Genomic DNA, 15,670 nt, shown 5'->3' with positions numbered 1-15,670 from the left:
ACTTGACCCAGTCAGCGCTCTGAGAGAGGCCCCATTTGTACAGTGATAACATCAGCATGGGAGGCACTAGAAAGCCACACCACCTTGGCATAGACAACATTCCTCTTCTTGTTTCCTAGCTTGCTTTCACTTAACTTTCAACTGTAGTTGCATTTGAGCACCGTGCTCCCTTGACTGTAGTTAAGTATGAGGCTTTGAGTCTTTTATATCCAGTAAATGTCAAGTCATTGCTTATTTTATGTAGTCTTACTTAAGATGTTCCCTGCATGCTAACCTTTGCAGTAAGATGTCTCAGCAGGATGCAAAAACGTCCAGCCACCCATTTCATAGAACTGGACACAACCTCCCTTTAATTGCTATGACAGACACAAAACGTACAGGCTTGCCCTGTTGTTAGCATACAACCTGATAAATTAGTGCTCTTGGTGCATTGAAAAAGGGGATACTTGTAACTTCCAACATCAAGGCACCTTGAATCCCACCCAACAATGCCATTCCACAGGCATGAGGTGGCCCTGCATCTAGCGTTGTAACAGATACACACAAACTAGAGCCCCAAAACTGCCACAGAGAGCTCAGGGAAGTCTTTTAAACTCTACCATCACCCTGCATGAACAGGGTAAGGGCCAGGTCACCTGGCACGCCTCAGCACCACCAAGTACTCCCTGGGCCAGCAATTTTCTACTCTAGCAGTCCAATGGGAAAGGATTTGGGGGGTTCTGGTGGACAAAAAGCTTTACATGAGCCACCAGTGTGCACTTGAGGCCCAGAAGGCAAACTATCCTGGGGCGCATCAAAAGAGGGGTGGCCAGCAGGGAGAGGGAGGGGATTGTTCCCCTCTGCTATGCTGTCCTGAGGCCCCATCTGGAGAACTGCACCCAGGTCTGGGGCCCAAAATACAAGGTTCTGGAGCTGTTGGACTGAGTCCAGAGGAGGGCCACAAAGATGATTTTAGGGCTGGAGCACTTCTCCTGCTAAGAAAAGTTGAGGGAACTGGGCTTCTTCAGCCTGGAGGAGAGGAGTTCCAGGGAGACCTCAGTGCAGTCTTCCAGTACTTGAAGAGCTTATAAAAAGGAGAGACTGACCTTTTATACAGACAGAAACAGGTGAAGTGGGAATGGCTTTAAACTAAAAGAGAAGAGATTCAGATTAGATGTTAGGAGGAAATTTTTCACTCATATGGCACGACACTGTCACAGGCTGCCCAGAGAAACTGTGGGTGCCCCATCCCTGGAGGTGCTCAAGGCCAGGTTAGACAGAGCCCTGGGCAGCCTGAGCTGATGGGTGACACCCAGCCTATGGCAGGGGGTTGGAATTAGATGATCTCTAAGGTCCCTTCCAACCCAAGCCATTCTATGACTCTGATACTTCTGTCCAGGTAAACTTGCAATACATGGTATCATGTACCTTCCAGTATACATTTTTATAACAAAAGCTAACCTTTCAGAAGTTGACAGGCAGGAATTGGACAAATTACCAAAACATCATATGCTCTTTATGCAGCAAGAAAACTGAGTTTGTAGAGGTATGGGCACATGAAAGTTACACCTTCCTTATTAGACAAATCAAGATACTAAATACAGAACAGTTTAAGTTTTGAGGTTTCTTGTACCAAGCATGGCATTAAGACTGTACGGCCAAACCTGAGAAGGGCTGCTGTTGCACAGAAGTAAGGCTGGAAAGTATCCTGCTCCTGCTGCCTTAGTGCAGGCCATAGGAAGCAGATGCAAATACAACCCTGTGCCTCTCTATGTTTAACAATTACCAAGAGCATTCCTGAAGCAGAGCACAGCAAGGGTGACAAATACAGTTCCACATTAGCCAAGTGTTACTTTGAATGTAAATGTAAAATATGCTTAATGAATGCTGCTACAAAAAGCTGAGAATTGCACTGGATAATGTCTCTTAACAGGGATGTGGGAGTCAGGTAAATGAAATGAAATCATCCACAGGAAACTGTAAAATATGCTGAATTCTAAGAGGAGAAAGGAAAGTTGTGGATCATGGAACAATTCACATCTTAGTGGGATGGAGGACTGTGACAACTTATAGGAAAAAAAGAACAAAAATCTGTGGCATTACAGAATTTGAACATTCAGCTTTCATATTCTTGTTTGGGGAAAAGGACGAGATAAAACTCACAGCAGTAGTCCGTTCTACAGTTACTATTCAGCACTCAGGAAAGAAACTGTGAAGTCTTCTTGCATACTTCCTTAAGATATCAGCTCAGTGTTGAGCAGCAATCAAAACCAAAACTGGAATATCAGGAATTATTCAGACCACGGAGGGGATAAACCAAATTTTTGTTCTATCTCCTCATAATGCCTACTGCATCCGCATCTTAAATGTGGTGTGAGTACCTGTCCTCCCATTAAAGAAGAGCAACAAGGATAGTAACAAATAAAGAATAGCTTCTATGTAGAAAGAGATTTATTAGGACTCTTCCGTTAAAAATAAAAAGTGGCAGAATTAGCAAAATGAAGGTGGAAGCATTATTTTGGTGATGTGGCATTTTACAGTACAAAAACTACGGATCTTAAATAGTAAAAAGTTGACTATGAAACAACAAAGGCTTCTCACAAAGGAAACTTTTTAACTCTGTAATCAAGTCTCTGTGGAGATCAAGAACACAGGTGAGTTTGAAAGCCGCTAGGAAATGCATGGGGAATAAATTAACCAAGCTGTTAAACACACAGATGACTTGGATAAGAAACCCCCAAACCATAGACAAGGTACAACAGTACCTGGATGTAGATGGGGAGAACTGAAGGAATATCACAGCAACACCAGCAACAGAAGCTAATACCCAACTGAACAACTGAGACTTTAATAGGTCCTATCAATACAATTTGGCAGGGAAACTGAGAAACAAATGACATGCTCTTCCAATTAGGTCAAGCATAATACTTAACAACTCGTGTGCAACAGGACAGGAATATAACATGGGAGAGTTCATCTTTCCTATCCAGTAGCCCATGATTTCTGTGCAAAACTCTAACTGTACGTTTGGATATTCCCCAGCTCAGTAACTGCAGCTCAGTCCTGAACTGTATCAGAAATTTTGCTCTTGCCATTACACAACAAAACCCCAACTTAATCAAAGAGAACGCAAGTAATCTCCCCTTACCTTTAGCACATTAGTGAGCAAGATTCCAACTTGATAAACACTCTACAAAACACATATATGTGCGATCCAGTAAAGATTTAAGCAAAAATTGACTTTGAAAAAACCTATCAGCAAAGCAACAGTGAGGCAAAGGCAGGCATCTACAGCTGTAGGACTTGAGTGAATCAGCTTTCAAATAGAAAGGAAAACCACAGGAGACACGGAAGTAGCAGAAGGCACCCATGTATTTACTGTCCATATCAGGAGGTAACAAGAATAACAGAAAAGCTTAAAAAGATAGTTCTTGTAATCATGTTTAAATCTCCTAACTTTTTAATATTGCTAGGGAGCCATCAGAGAGATGTTAACAATCTTTATAATAACTAGCAGTCCAAATAACATCAGAAGAGATCTTCATCGTATCCTGAAACTCATTTAAACCTCTTTAAAAAATTCTTACAGCTACTTATAGGAATAAAAAAGAAGCATCCCAAATTTATGGAACTTTTGACACAAGCTTTTCATGTGCAAACTTGAAAAAGACACCCAATATCTAAACACAGGATTGTATCATTTCCCTTCCAGGTTTGCCTAACCAAGTGTTTCAATTGAAACACATCCTGTCAAGGCAGTCCATAGTCAGAAAAAGTCAGAATTTATTCAGAAAGTATTCTTTCAACTACTCAAGATATACACGTCTCATGATTCTGCCTTTCTCTACAGATTGAGATGTACATTCCTCAGAGAAAGATGAGCTTTTCAAACATGCACCACACTTCCACAAGCCTTAAGAGTGCTTTGTCTCGGTTTTTCTTTTAATCTACCACAGCAGCTAACACGTACTGTGGAAACACCAGTACACATTTGGGGGAAATCAAAGGGAAAAAAACCTGAGAATCAACAGTGAGTCTTCTTACCGATGTACAGGATACAGTTCAAAAGTAATCCACACACAGCCTCGGTTACTTACTTTGCAATTTTATTTCTTTATAAGTTACTGGTGTAAAGTTTAATATCTAATTACACAGTAATTTGGGGACTTCAAAGGAAGGTTGTTTTGTCTTTTTTAGTGTCTTTTGCCATTTGGTCCTCAGATATGTTTTAAGAGGACTAATAACATATGTACCTTAAAATTCTGTACAAAAACACTTCAAGCCTTTGCTTTTCTGAGTAGGATGCACAAAACATGCATATTGTAGACAATATAATGGTTAAGGAATTATTTCCCTCTTTAAACTAAGGCAGTTTTAAAAAAAACATGAATATCGAGTGATTTGGAAAAGTAAAAAGGCTTTCTCAATGCTCATTTACTCTTTGAGCAAATACGCTCGTTAAGACACACTCTTGGAATTGTCATCAACGTGACTGCTGTCTGTACTGAAAAGACAGCGATTGTCAAAGACAGCTTTTAATTATCTACATTTTATATCACTAACCCATCTGCTTTTGAACATGAACTTGTCAGCATTAAGCATTGTGTAAAACCACATGCAAAAATTGCCATAAAAATTTTAAATAGAACCAAATTGGCAAGTTTTTGGAAAGGATATTTGAATGTTAAAAAAAATATATTGTATATTAAAATGAGCACTTCAAGTAACTTAAATATCTTTAGCAAACATATCCAGCAAGAGACTCTCTGTAAAAGAAATTGTTCTTAGAACAAAAAGCTAATGAATGGCTATTTAGACACTAATTTTTCAACACAGTGGTAGGTCTGTGTGAAACAATTTGTAATCTAAATAAAGTGAGTCCATTACACTGTTAAAAAAACCATACAATAAGCAGGACCGATTAACTATTGCATTTCTCTATTTACAAAAGTGCTTAGCATAACAAAATTACCTAAAAAAATATAAACTTTACCGATATCATTTGGTTCTATCTGTACTCCTAGATCTGCACTTGGAGAAAAATAGTTATTTACATTGCTAGATTTAGACAAGTTTCCTATTATTTTTAAAGAAATCTAACAAAACTCCCCACACAAATGGACCCCAATGCAAGTCATCTGGCTCATCATAAACAGAGCAGAAGTAGATCCTTGAATACTGAATAGTACAAATGATCTTAGCCATTGTCTGTGGCATTAGACCCCAATACAGGCTGACGACAAATTGGGCAAGTGGAATTTTCAGAAAGCCAGCGATCTATACAATGGATATGAAATTCATGCATACAAGGTAACTGCCTTAGCTTATTTCCTGTTACATATTCATTAATGCAAACACTACATGTTTTACTTATTTCCTCCTCAGTGTGGATATCCCCATAATTCCGAGTAGAAAGATTGTCAATCTGCTCTTTGGTTAAACCTCTTAAACGCTCGTCTTCGTCGTCTTCATTCAGCAGAAAGAAGTGGGCAAGCCGAAGGATGGGCAGAGTTCCATTTTCCACTAGGTTGTTAGCGTCTTGAGACTGTCTGTTATCCTGGTTTTCATTATTGCGAGCATAGCGTTGTGTATCAACACTCTGTCCATTTCTTTCACTGTCGTCTTCTACTACGTGCCCATTCCGAGAAGAAACCTCACTTGGATCACTGCTATCATTTACTGAGCTTGAGTTATTCCGCTCTGCCTGTACATCTGGTAAGCGATGAGCACCTCTTTGCATTTCTGAGTTAGATTCAGTTTCCATTAAAGAACTCAGTTCTCCAAAACCTGTCATAATTTGTCTAAGGATTGACCGAAGAGCCACTGATGAAGGCTCACCAAGCCCAGTTTCTGAAATCCGACGAAGAGGTATCCGTATAGTGCTAACGTAGGTTCGAATACCCGCACGTTCTGATCGCGATATCGTCCGCCGAAATCCCCCACTGTCACTTTCAAAAGTAACTGTGTTCTCTGCCATTCCTACTCTAGAACGAGTTCTACTAGCAATACTGTCCCGATCTCTGTTTTCTCCGGGACGAATTCTTCTCACTTGGAGATCTAGTGTAATTGTTGGATGCCTTCTAACAGCAGCTACCGGCCTACTAGATTCCTCCTCTTCTGAAGTTAATCCCGAGGATGGGGCTGCAGAGGAAAGCTGAGGCATCTGAGTGTTATTTCTTGCTTGTTCTTCAGCAGGCTGCTGAGGATGCTGCGCTGTTTGCCTTCTACTTCTACTAGCGTGCTGTGTACTCCTATCCTGCCTCTGCCCATGTTCCTCAGAATAAGCAGTCTCACTTTGCCTTTGCAGTGGAGAGCGGCTTCGACTACTCAAAGTAGACCTCAACCGCAGAATTTCCAGTCTTTGGTTTGTATTTACCCGAATGTTAGTTCGAGATCTACTACGTCTTGTGACTCTTGTAGAAGTACCTCTTTCTGGCATTTCTCTTTGCTCACCAGCAGCTGTAGAACTATGACGTGTAGTATTTGTTTGGTGAAGGCCAGTCAACTCCCTCGTTCTACTCCTGAGCCTTCCCGAGACTGGATGAGGGGCTGCTTCAGAGCTTTGCACCACAGAACTTCTTAAAGACCTGGTCCTTGCAGTGCTTGCAGCCTGGCTGTTGGCTTCTCTTGTCATCCTGCTCCTTGTTCGTGTGGTTACTGGACTGACAGCTCTTTGATGTCTTCTTTCTAAATACGTTCTGCTATGATCTACACCCACATACTCTTCACCAGTGGCTTCAAAATTGTTATGCTCGTGATTTATGTTGATTTCAAGACTAAACCGAAATTCCCCACTGTTTGGATTTGTTCGACTCACGGCTCTCCAGGTTTGGTTCCCACTCTGTCCACTGCGAGTGGCATTTCCGGTGCGACGAAATGTGTTCAGCCATTCAAGCAAAGAATCACCATTTGAGTTTTCTGCAAGAACATCAGAATCTGAGAAAAATAAAGAATTGCAAGCATTCACACAACTGCATTCTTAGCAGACTATGATGCATTCCAAATCTTCTATGCTTGCTTAGCTGACTTACTAAGTGTTACAGTGGCAGGACAGCTACCCCCCTGTGATAACATAATTTTGCTGAAAATTTGCTGTATATAGAAACATCAGCAAAATTGCTAAGTTTAAGCTGGAATTTTGATCTTACCAGCAGTTACAAAGAAATTAATATCTACATACCATCTTCTGAGGAAGCGCTCAGAGATGGCCCAACGGTAGTTCAATTTGTCCAGTACCCATCCCTCACTTAAGCTATTGATTTGAGAGTAACTTTGTCAAATAATTTTGATAAAGTGAGAAAAACTAAGACACATGCTACACTTTTAGAAAAGGAACTGGCCAAATGAGCAAATACTTGTGAGGAAGTGACGAGCATAAATAGTATCAATCTCACTGTTACAACAACCAGAAATAAGATAACAAAAACAAAACAGAAGAAAGGTTAACTGTTTCCCAGTTGACTTTTTTCCTTCTCTAACTTCTCTAATGTATTCTAACGTATAATAAAATTTCTTAAGAATTAAAAGGTTTTTTTTTTTGCACTCCTAGACTCATTAGCAAAGGGAAAACAAAAGAAGAGAAGAAACTAATTAGTGGCTCCTATTAAAATCTTTCATAAGAATTTAGTTTGTTTTATATCATTAGGAAATCTCTTACTTGAGAACATTACAGAGGTAGAGTGGAAAAAAGACTTGAAATGTCTGGTACTGAAATTGATCAGCATTTCTCTTAAATATCTGTATGTACAATATATGCATATGAAGAATGTTTACCTCCAGCAGTTCTACTTTCACTTTCTCTGTTTTCCAGATCAGTCTGTGATGCCAGACGCTCCTTAGCCCCTTCCAAACGTTGCTGCAACTCTTCCGCTGTTATTTCTCCTGAAATAGTTTACATTTTCATCATGCTGTTAGATGAGACGCTGTTATCAGTTCAACACAGCCATGCAGAAATAGTATTTTCTATCTTGAAGGAAAAATCTTAAGAAAGGAGGTAAAATTAAATTTAAAAGTGAAGAGCACTAGTGTGAAATTGGAAGACAAGTAAACAGATAGCAAGTAGTAGTTACTAGGGAGGGGAGGTGTGTGGATACTGAACAAGCATCAAGTGCATGCTTACTTTCAGCAACTAATCAGAAGCCCAAAATACTGCCACAGACAAAGAGATACCATAGAATCATATAATGGCTTGGGTTGGAAGGGACCCTGTAAGAAGCTGGAACAATTTCTGGCTCAAAGCTCATTCAGTGGCACACATCCAAAACATAACCTGCTGGACAAGCTTTTGGGGTTAATGGTTACCATAAGCACAGTGGTAAGAGGAATATATGGGGCTGGGCGACCAGGAGAAACCTTTCCAGCTGTTGCTTCTTTTGGGCATTCAAGCTGACTTATGGGGATCATCTCGGAGGAGAGGATCACCACGCAGTCAGTGCGCATACCTAGCAGCCCACCAGGTGACAATCACGTGATCTACTGCCGATTACCCAATGGGAAGGGCATGTACAATGGACATGCTGTTTCAACTGCTGTCACCCCTCACGAACAAAACAGAAGTACCCATGGCAACTACCATTGCCCCTGACAATCAGCTGCTACCTCTGGCAACCAAAAGAACGCTATGGGGAGGATAAAAATCCAAAGAGTTCTGAGTAAGAACGGGTACCCCCTCTGTTGAACTGCAGCTGTGCTCGTCAAGAAGATGTCACTGATCAACTTGCTACTTCCCCACAGACCAACAAGATGTCACTAGATCCCTGGTGGTGACTACCCCTGCTTTGTTAACTGTTTGCTAGGATTTCTCTCTTTACTATCACTAACTTCCCCATCTTACCCGCATTCTGTAGTAGCACAGAATTTGTAATAAATCACTGGACAACATCTGGCCTAATTTGTTGCCTTAATCTTCCCCTGGGTATATATATGTCGAAGCATCTCCTCCAATAATTGGACTGAGACAGAACCCAAGGATCAAGTTCCAACCCCTGCAGGTTGCCCAGGGCCCATCCAACCTAGCCTTAAACACCTCCAGGGACGGGGCATCCACAATCTCCACAACCATTCCAGCACCTCACCACTCTCTCAGTAAAAAACTTCCCTGATATCCAATCTAAATCTCCCCACCTTTACTTTAAAACCGTTCTCTCTTGTCCCATCACTATCTACCTGTGTAAAAAGTTGATTTCCCTCATGTTTATAAATTCCTTTTAAATACTGGAAGGCCGCAATGAGGTCTCCCCACAGCCTTCTCTTTTCCAGGTTGAACAAGCCCAGCTCCTTCACCCTTTCTTCACAGGACAGATGCTCCAGCCCTCTGATAATCTTCATGGCCCTCCTCTGGACCCTCTCCAAAAGCTCCACATCCTTCCTATGTTGGGGGCCCCAGACTTGGACACAGTATTCCAGATGGGTCCTCACAAGGGCCGAATAGAGGGGGACAATCACTTCCCCTTGCTGGCCATTCCTCTTCTGACGGAACCCAGCATATCATTCGCCTTCTAGGCTGCAAGTGCACGCTGCTGGCTCATGTTAAGTTTTTTGTCAACCAGGACCCCTAAGCCCTTCTCTGCAGAGCTACTCTCAAGGAGTCCTTCTCCCAGTCTGTATACATACCTGGGATTACCTCGACCCAAGTGCAAAACCTTGCACTTGGCTTTGTTGAACCTCACTAGGCTCACAAGGGTCCACCTTTCAAGTTTATCAAGGTACCTCTGGATGGCATCCCTTCCTTCTGCTGTTATCAATCACACCACTCAGCTTAGTGTCATCACAAACCTGCTGAGGGTGCACTCAATCCCATCACCTATGTCACTGATAAAGACGTTAAAGAGAACTGGTCCCAGGATGGACCCCTGGGGGACACCCTTCATTACTGGCCTCCACCGTAACTCAGAGCCACTGAACACAACTGTCTGGCTACAATCATCCAAGCAATTCGTTATCCACCAAACAGTCCACACCTCAAATCCATAACTCCCCAATTTAGAGATAAGGATGTGGTAGGGGATCATGTCAAAAACCTTGCAGAAGTCCAGATAGATGACATCAGTTGCCAGATATACTTCAACATTAGTTATCTGGGTTTGAATATTACCAATACACAGATAAGTTATACATTTTTTTCAAGCTCCAGTATCTATTTAAATTAATTTTTATTGACTATCATTAATTTTAAATGGAAATTCACATTTCTACTAAATGTGGAGCCTGACAACGGCAGCGCTACCTCACAGTACAACTTTTCTGCTGAAGGTATCCACATCTTACCAGGTGTGCCAAGCAGGTTGTGGTCTCTCATCAACCTGTAGTCTTCCTCATTGAGTTCATTGATGAACTGGTAATAGGCTTCCTCCCTGCTGAGGCGCTCCAGCTGTCGTTGTCTCTCATCTTCCCCATACCCATGTTCTCGTGAAGATGCCTGTTCATTGCCATTCCCTGCACGGTGCCGAGAGCGATCCATGATGCCAGGCTGCCTTATACAAAATGGGAAGGTTAGACTGCACAGTAATTATGGTAAGATTTTACCTAATTTATGGTAAGAAGTTCCCAGCAATTTCATTTAAATTAGTTTATTAATAAATAGCTGAAGGTGATTAAGAAGATCCAAACTCTGTTATTTGCCAAGTCAGTTCACCAGTGTCATTCACTATGCAAGTGTTTTGCTTCTAACTCATACAAAAATAGCTCTAAGTCCCTTTTTCTCATTGAAAAGACGTTGCAGTTGGTACACCAACTTTAAAACACCATAGCAATGACAGGTTTATTTTTTGCTACATAAGGGTAGTATTGAAAATTAAAGGAATAACACAAATCTGTTTCTCCTTTCCCAAGTAAAACAGCAGTGTGTTGTACTTCAGAAGCTAAATATCACTGAAAACATTGTTTTCTAATTACCCAGTGTAGTCTTCCAAAAAAACAGTTACTGCTTTGGAGAACTCCTGAAATGTTTACTGATAGGCACATTACAGCATTATCTCTGTCCGTCCTACCACTCCCACAGCACCAAGCCTACAGATACATCTTTGGTGAAAGTTATCTTTTTGACATTCTGACACAACTTTTACATTTTCCTTGCAATCCCTAGTCCAAACGTTAGCTAACAAAGAAATGAATCTCTCTGTTCTTGGCCATACCAGTTCTTCAGTACTCAGTTTTAAAGGAGAGAAAGCAGGGTGTCATCCTTTCAATGGGGCCTCACGTTTAACAAAAGCCATCTGTAATACTGACAGAACAGATCACTTCTCTAATGAGATTACCAGGGATCACCATGCAGTACTACTCTGTTTAATTGTGGAGAAGTTGTTACTGGGCAAATACTTCTTTCCGAGGGGTCAATTCACCAACGTGTCAATCTCTTCAAGTGTTAAATGGCGAAACACAGAATTCTCAGCACGCTTCCACTCGGTAATTAGTCTTCACAGACAAGCTCACAAGCTAACAAGCAGACCAAATCAACATACATTCAGTAATGAGTAAATCTTAATCACTGTTGCCAACAGATATGAAGAATCAGGAAATGTATTTGCCAACAGCAGACGCTGGCATACATTTAATATACCTTGCTTATGTTCTCTGTGGAATCCATTCTGATGCATCCTTGGTCTCCTCATTTTCCACCCCATCTGCTACTTTTTCCCCTTCACCATAGGTGACTGCACTTCCAAACATGCCAATCAATCTTGTCATTCATCTGTCTCCTGCATCCAATGCTGCATTTGGATGTATGTAGTACTTGCCTCATAGCTGTTTAACTCATTTAACTTAAGCTATATGAAATCTGAGTACCTCCCTCTCAAGACATTTTCTGTTCCCATAACGTTTGCGGGGTCTGTTAATTTACCATCACCTTCTGTGCTCAGCCTCACAATCTGCCATTAAATACTGACTTTTGTTTACCACAGTGGCTACACTCAAACAAGGTCACTTCTCCTAACACATTTCTAAACACAAATTTCTCAGCCAGCTCTTCATCTCAGTACCCTGCCTTCCTCCAAACAAATGCAACCGCCCCCTCCTCCACTCAACACGTGGTTACAGCACTACTGCTATCCCAACAGCACCAGCACTTGGCTGCTGTCATGAAAATGCTTAATCCATACTGCAGTAAGGATTAAAGAAAATGCCTCTGCCCCCAGCTGACTTAATACTTGAGATGAGTAGCACACAGAAGACAATAGATAAAGTTGATTTAGTTTCACGTCAGGCTCCTACTGAGATGAAAACCTAACAATAAATGTTGGTGCCTGCCCTATAACTACGATATGTTAATTGACTTCCTGGCTATATCACCATACTGCTGCAGAGAAACTCACACGTAGATTCTTGAGATGAGAAGCCCATCGCACGTAGCCTCCCTCAACCTAAATTTAAACTGTTGTGCAAACGAGGGATTCTTTGCTTTTCCTCCTGCATTCATGCAAAATCTGGAATTCTACCACCCACAGAAACTGAAGAAAACACTGTTTTGTTGACAATGGGACGATAGGGTGATTACTCACACTGCTTAAGTGACTCACTTAGAAACCACAAGAAGTGTGAAGACTTTGGCTGTCCCATCTGTTTAACATAACTACAAGGATGACAGCTACTAGCCATATTTGTCATCAAACACCACCACAATGAAATACTTTGGCCCTTAAAATATTTCAAGGTGTTGAAAGTTGAAGGATTTTAACTACTAAGAAATAAAAATGGAAAATCCATTTGTGGCTCCAGATTACTCTTCCATTGCAAAGGAACAGGTGCCACATGCCAGCAGCTTGTCTGCATCTTCCAGCCCAAGACTGACTCCTTTCCTTCTTAATTCACACCTATTCCAGCCCAGTCTCCAATATTTACTATCGTTTCTACCTAAGCTGCACATACCCACATACTGCACGCTTTTGGCTCTGCCCCTCTCCACGGCTCCCTGCCCCCCGTGCCATGAGGTATGCGCTTTCTGAAAGCCTACCACCTGACTGCAAGACGACAACTGAGTTTAGATGAGGAAACCTGGCGGACCACGAGCCCACTTAGAATTTCCGTCACATCTCAGCCTCCGGGCGAGATGATCTCACCGAACTTGAAGGAAAAAAAAAAAAAAAAGAGGGAGAGAAACCACCAGACTCTGCGTGAGGGAGGGAGGGGGAAGCAAAGGCAGACAAAGGAAACGTCGCACGGCGATGAGAACCCCGCGGCCTCCCCCGGTTCCACGGGGAGCGCAGCTCTGCAGCCGTCAGCCCGGCCCGGCCCCGCGGCGCTCTCTCCGGCCCGGGCGCTGCGTGAGGCGCGGAGCAGCGCACCCCCGGGCCGGGCCGGCCCCGTCCCGCGCCCGCAGCCCGCCGCCGGGCCGGGGGAGGCCGGGGACGGTGACCGACACCTCTCCCGGCCAACCACCCGGCCGGCCGCCGGCCAACCGCGACAGGGCGAGGTAGGCCGCGTCCCCCCGCCTCTCCTCACGCTCCCCGGCCGGGCCCCGCACTAACCGCCACCGGCCGGATCGCTGCCTCCAGCGCCGCCCGCGCCCCCGGCCGCCCCGCTCGCCGGGGAGCGGCATCACCCGCGGCGCGGAGCCGGGGAGGCGTCCATGCCGCCGCCCGCCGCGGGGCGGGCTGCCCGGAGAGGGGGCCGGGGAGGCCGGGGAGACCCGGGAGCCCGGCCCCGCCTGCCGCCCGCGGGACGGTCCGGCTCCCGGCCCCGCTCCGCTCTCCCCTTCCCTCCCGGCGGCGGGAGCGGAAAGACACCGACCCCTGGCCGTGCGAGCGGGCGTCCCGGCCCCGATTGCGGTCCGGGCGGCTGCCGGGAGCCGCGAGCGCGAGTTCCGAGCGCGGCCCTCCGCCGAGCGCCGCCCCCTCCCGCACATGCGCAGCCGCGGCGCGGGCGGCCGTTGGGTCGCGCGCCGGACAGAGGCCGACGGCCGGGGCGCGCGCGTGGCGGCGGCTGCGCGCTGGGGGTGTGTGGGCGTGGGGCCATTGTCGGCCCGGCGCCCTCAGCGGTCTGCGGAGCCGTCGCGGCTGTGGGACGGCCGCAGCTGATCGGAGGCGAAGACCTCGAGGAAAAAGCGTCGCGGCTTCCCCGGGCTCCGCAGGTGTCCGCGGGCGGCCCGTGAGGTCCCTGCATGGCGCCGCGCGGGCCTTCCCGTACTGTGCGCGCTAACGCCGATCTCCTCACTCCTAACCTTGCCATTCTCGGCATATTCTCTCTCCCTTTAAACCCAGAAGGAAGTGTGTTTAGGTGTTGGCGTTTCGTTAGGCAGCCCGTTGATGGTCACAGCTTGCATCTCAATCTCTAGGTGGGTGTGAGCCCTGACCGAGGGCAGATAGACTTTCAGAGGGAGAATTTCACCATGCCCCTCTCAGCACTGGGATCCCCTCACCATACCAGTGACCGCTGCTACACGTTAGCAAACCTGCCTAAGGCCGCAGCTTCAGCGAGGCTTCTGATGCTCAGGGCTACTCTTTTCTACAAGGTTTATTCACAAAGTTCAACCCTCATTATTCGTGTTCCTCATCACACCATGAAGCATTAGTGATTGCTGAAGTGTGCTTTGGCTTCCTTTGCTTGATATAACTCAAATATGTGTTTCCTGAAGACAGGAAGGAGTCTGAGTATCTGCCTTGCATAGAGTAATGCCCTGCTCCCTTGAAAGCAGTCGATTTCTTCACACCATTTCCTGTTGTCCTCTTCTGGCAGTCCTTTTCTCTCACACTCTGATGTTCAGTAATCACGGTCAAACTCAGCGTCTTCTCTGGTATCAGAACATATATGAGCTGCTCATCCAGAAGATGGCTGTGGTATGTTTTAGGAAGATAGATAAATAAATCCACGTTTCTTTACTCAAAGGTTAGACTGAAACAGTCCTTTTTCTATGGTGCACAATTCTCTGTTCATTTCCTATTCATATTTATATTTCACAGAAGTACACTGTAAGTATTTGATTATTTTATACTCTTTTATGTTTATTTTATGATCTTATTTGTGTTATTGATACCGAAATAACAATAGTAACTGTTTCCTCTAACGTTATTTTTATAGCTCTGCAGCAGCAACTTTCCCAACCGTAAAATACTTATTCTAGGACCATAATAGAAGTAGCCTGTAGAGGGCAGCAAACCTCAGGAAACTGATTTTAAGTTTCTTAAAGTCAGCTCTGTAAACCTGGTTTAATTCAATTGTTCAGTCATTTAATTTCTTCAGAAAGTAACTTTATGCTATTATGTGTTCGGTTTTTTATATATAATCATGTTTTATAGGTAAGCAAGGCAGAACCTTTCAATCAGTTTTTAAAACAGTACCTTTGTGTAGACAACACCAAAGTAGTGAGATAGAGTTGATACACCTGGGCACAGTGCTGCCATTCAGTGCTGCACCTGGGCAGGCTGCAGGCATGCTTGGGCCACCAGCAGCTTCCTGGAGCTCAACAAGGACAAATGCTGTCTGACATCTTGGACTGACCAACCCTTTGGGACAGTACTGAACGGGGCTTACCAACTGGGTCGTGTTGCTGCAGAGAAGGGCTGTGGCTCCTGGTGCACAGCAGGACAGACAGGAGTCAAGAGTGCACCCCTGCAGCAAGGAAGGCTAACGGCACACATATGTTGTTGGGAAGTGGTTATTTCCTCTTACTTGGTGCTTGATTACCGTCATGAGGAATACAATGCCATGTCTGGGGAGTCTTCAGCAGAAGCAGAATATTCACACTGAAAATTATTGA

At 44.3% G+C, this 15,670-nt stretch overlaps 1 protein-coding gene across 10 annotated transcripts; it reads right to left on the bottom strand.

Annotated features, from left to right (window-relative positions):
- Nucleotides 1-4,068: 4,068 nt before the first annotated feature.
- Nucleotides 4,069-13,815, bottom strand: RNF6 (ring finger protein 6). 10 transcript variants are annotated; one of them, XM_004938784.4, is made up of 4 exons: nucleotides 13,443-13,815; nucleotides 10,246-10,451; nucleotides 7,753-7,860; nucleotides 4,069-6,915 (listed from the first exon to the last, which is right to left on the bottom strand). In XM_004938784.4, exons 1-4 carry the CDS (start codon nucleotides 13,511-13,513, stop codon nucleotides 5,177-5,179), a joined length of 2,124 nt encoding a protein of 707 aa, XP_004938841.3. In that variant the 5' UTR covers nucleotides 13,514-13,815; the 3' UTR covers nucleotides 4,069-5,176. The 10 variants fall into 10 exon arrangements, with proteins under 10 accessions (XP_004938841.3, XP_004938846.2, XP_046770398.1 ...); XM_004938789.5 differs by having other exon boundaries at nucleotides 10,246-10,447; XM_046914442.1 differs by having other exon boundaries at nucleotides 4,069-6,897; nucleotides 10,246-10,447.
- Between the last annotated feature and the right edge of the window lie 1,855 nt (nucleotides 13,816-15,670).

The sequence above is a fragment of the Gallus gallus genome, chromosome 1 (assembly GCF_016699485.2).
Source record: "Gallus gallus isolate bGalGal1 chromosome 1, bGalGal1.mat.broiler.GRCg7b, whole genome shotgun sequence".
NCBI lineage: Eukaryota > Metazoa > Chordata > Aves > Galliformes > Phasianidae > Gallus > Gallus gallus.
This window is presented reverse-complemented; position numbering and strand designations above follow the sequence as displayed.

What these genes read in the sequence shown, in the direction of transcription:
- RNF6 (XM_004938784.4), bottom strand. Translation starts at nt 13,513, where the DNA reads ATGCCGCTCCCCGGCGAGCGGGGCGGCCGGGGGCGCGGGCGGCGCTGG. An exon ending in CAGCGATCCGGCCGGTGGCG is followed by an intron (nt 10,452 to 13,442) that starts GTTAGTGCGGGG and finishes ATTTTGTATAAG; the next exon opens with GCAGCCTGGCATCATGGATC. An exon ending in CAACCTGCTTGGCACACCTG is followed by an intron (nt 7,861 to 10,245) that starts GTAAGATGTGGA and finishes AAACTATTTCAG; the next exon opens with GAGAAATAACAGCGGAAGAG.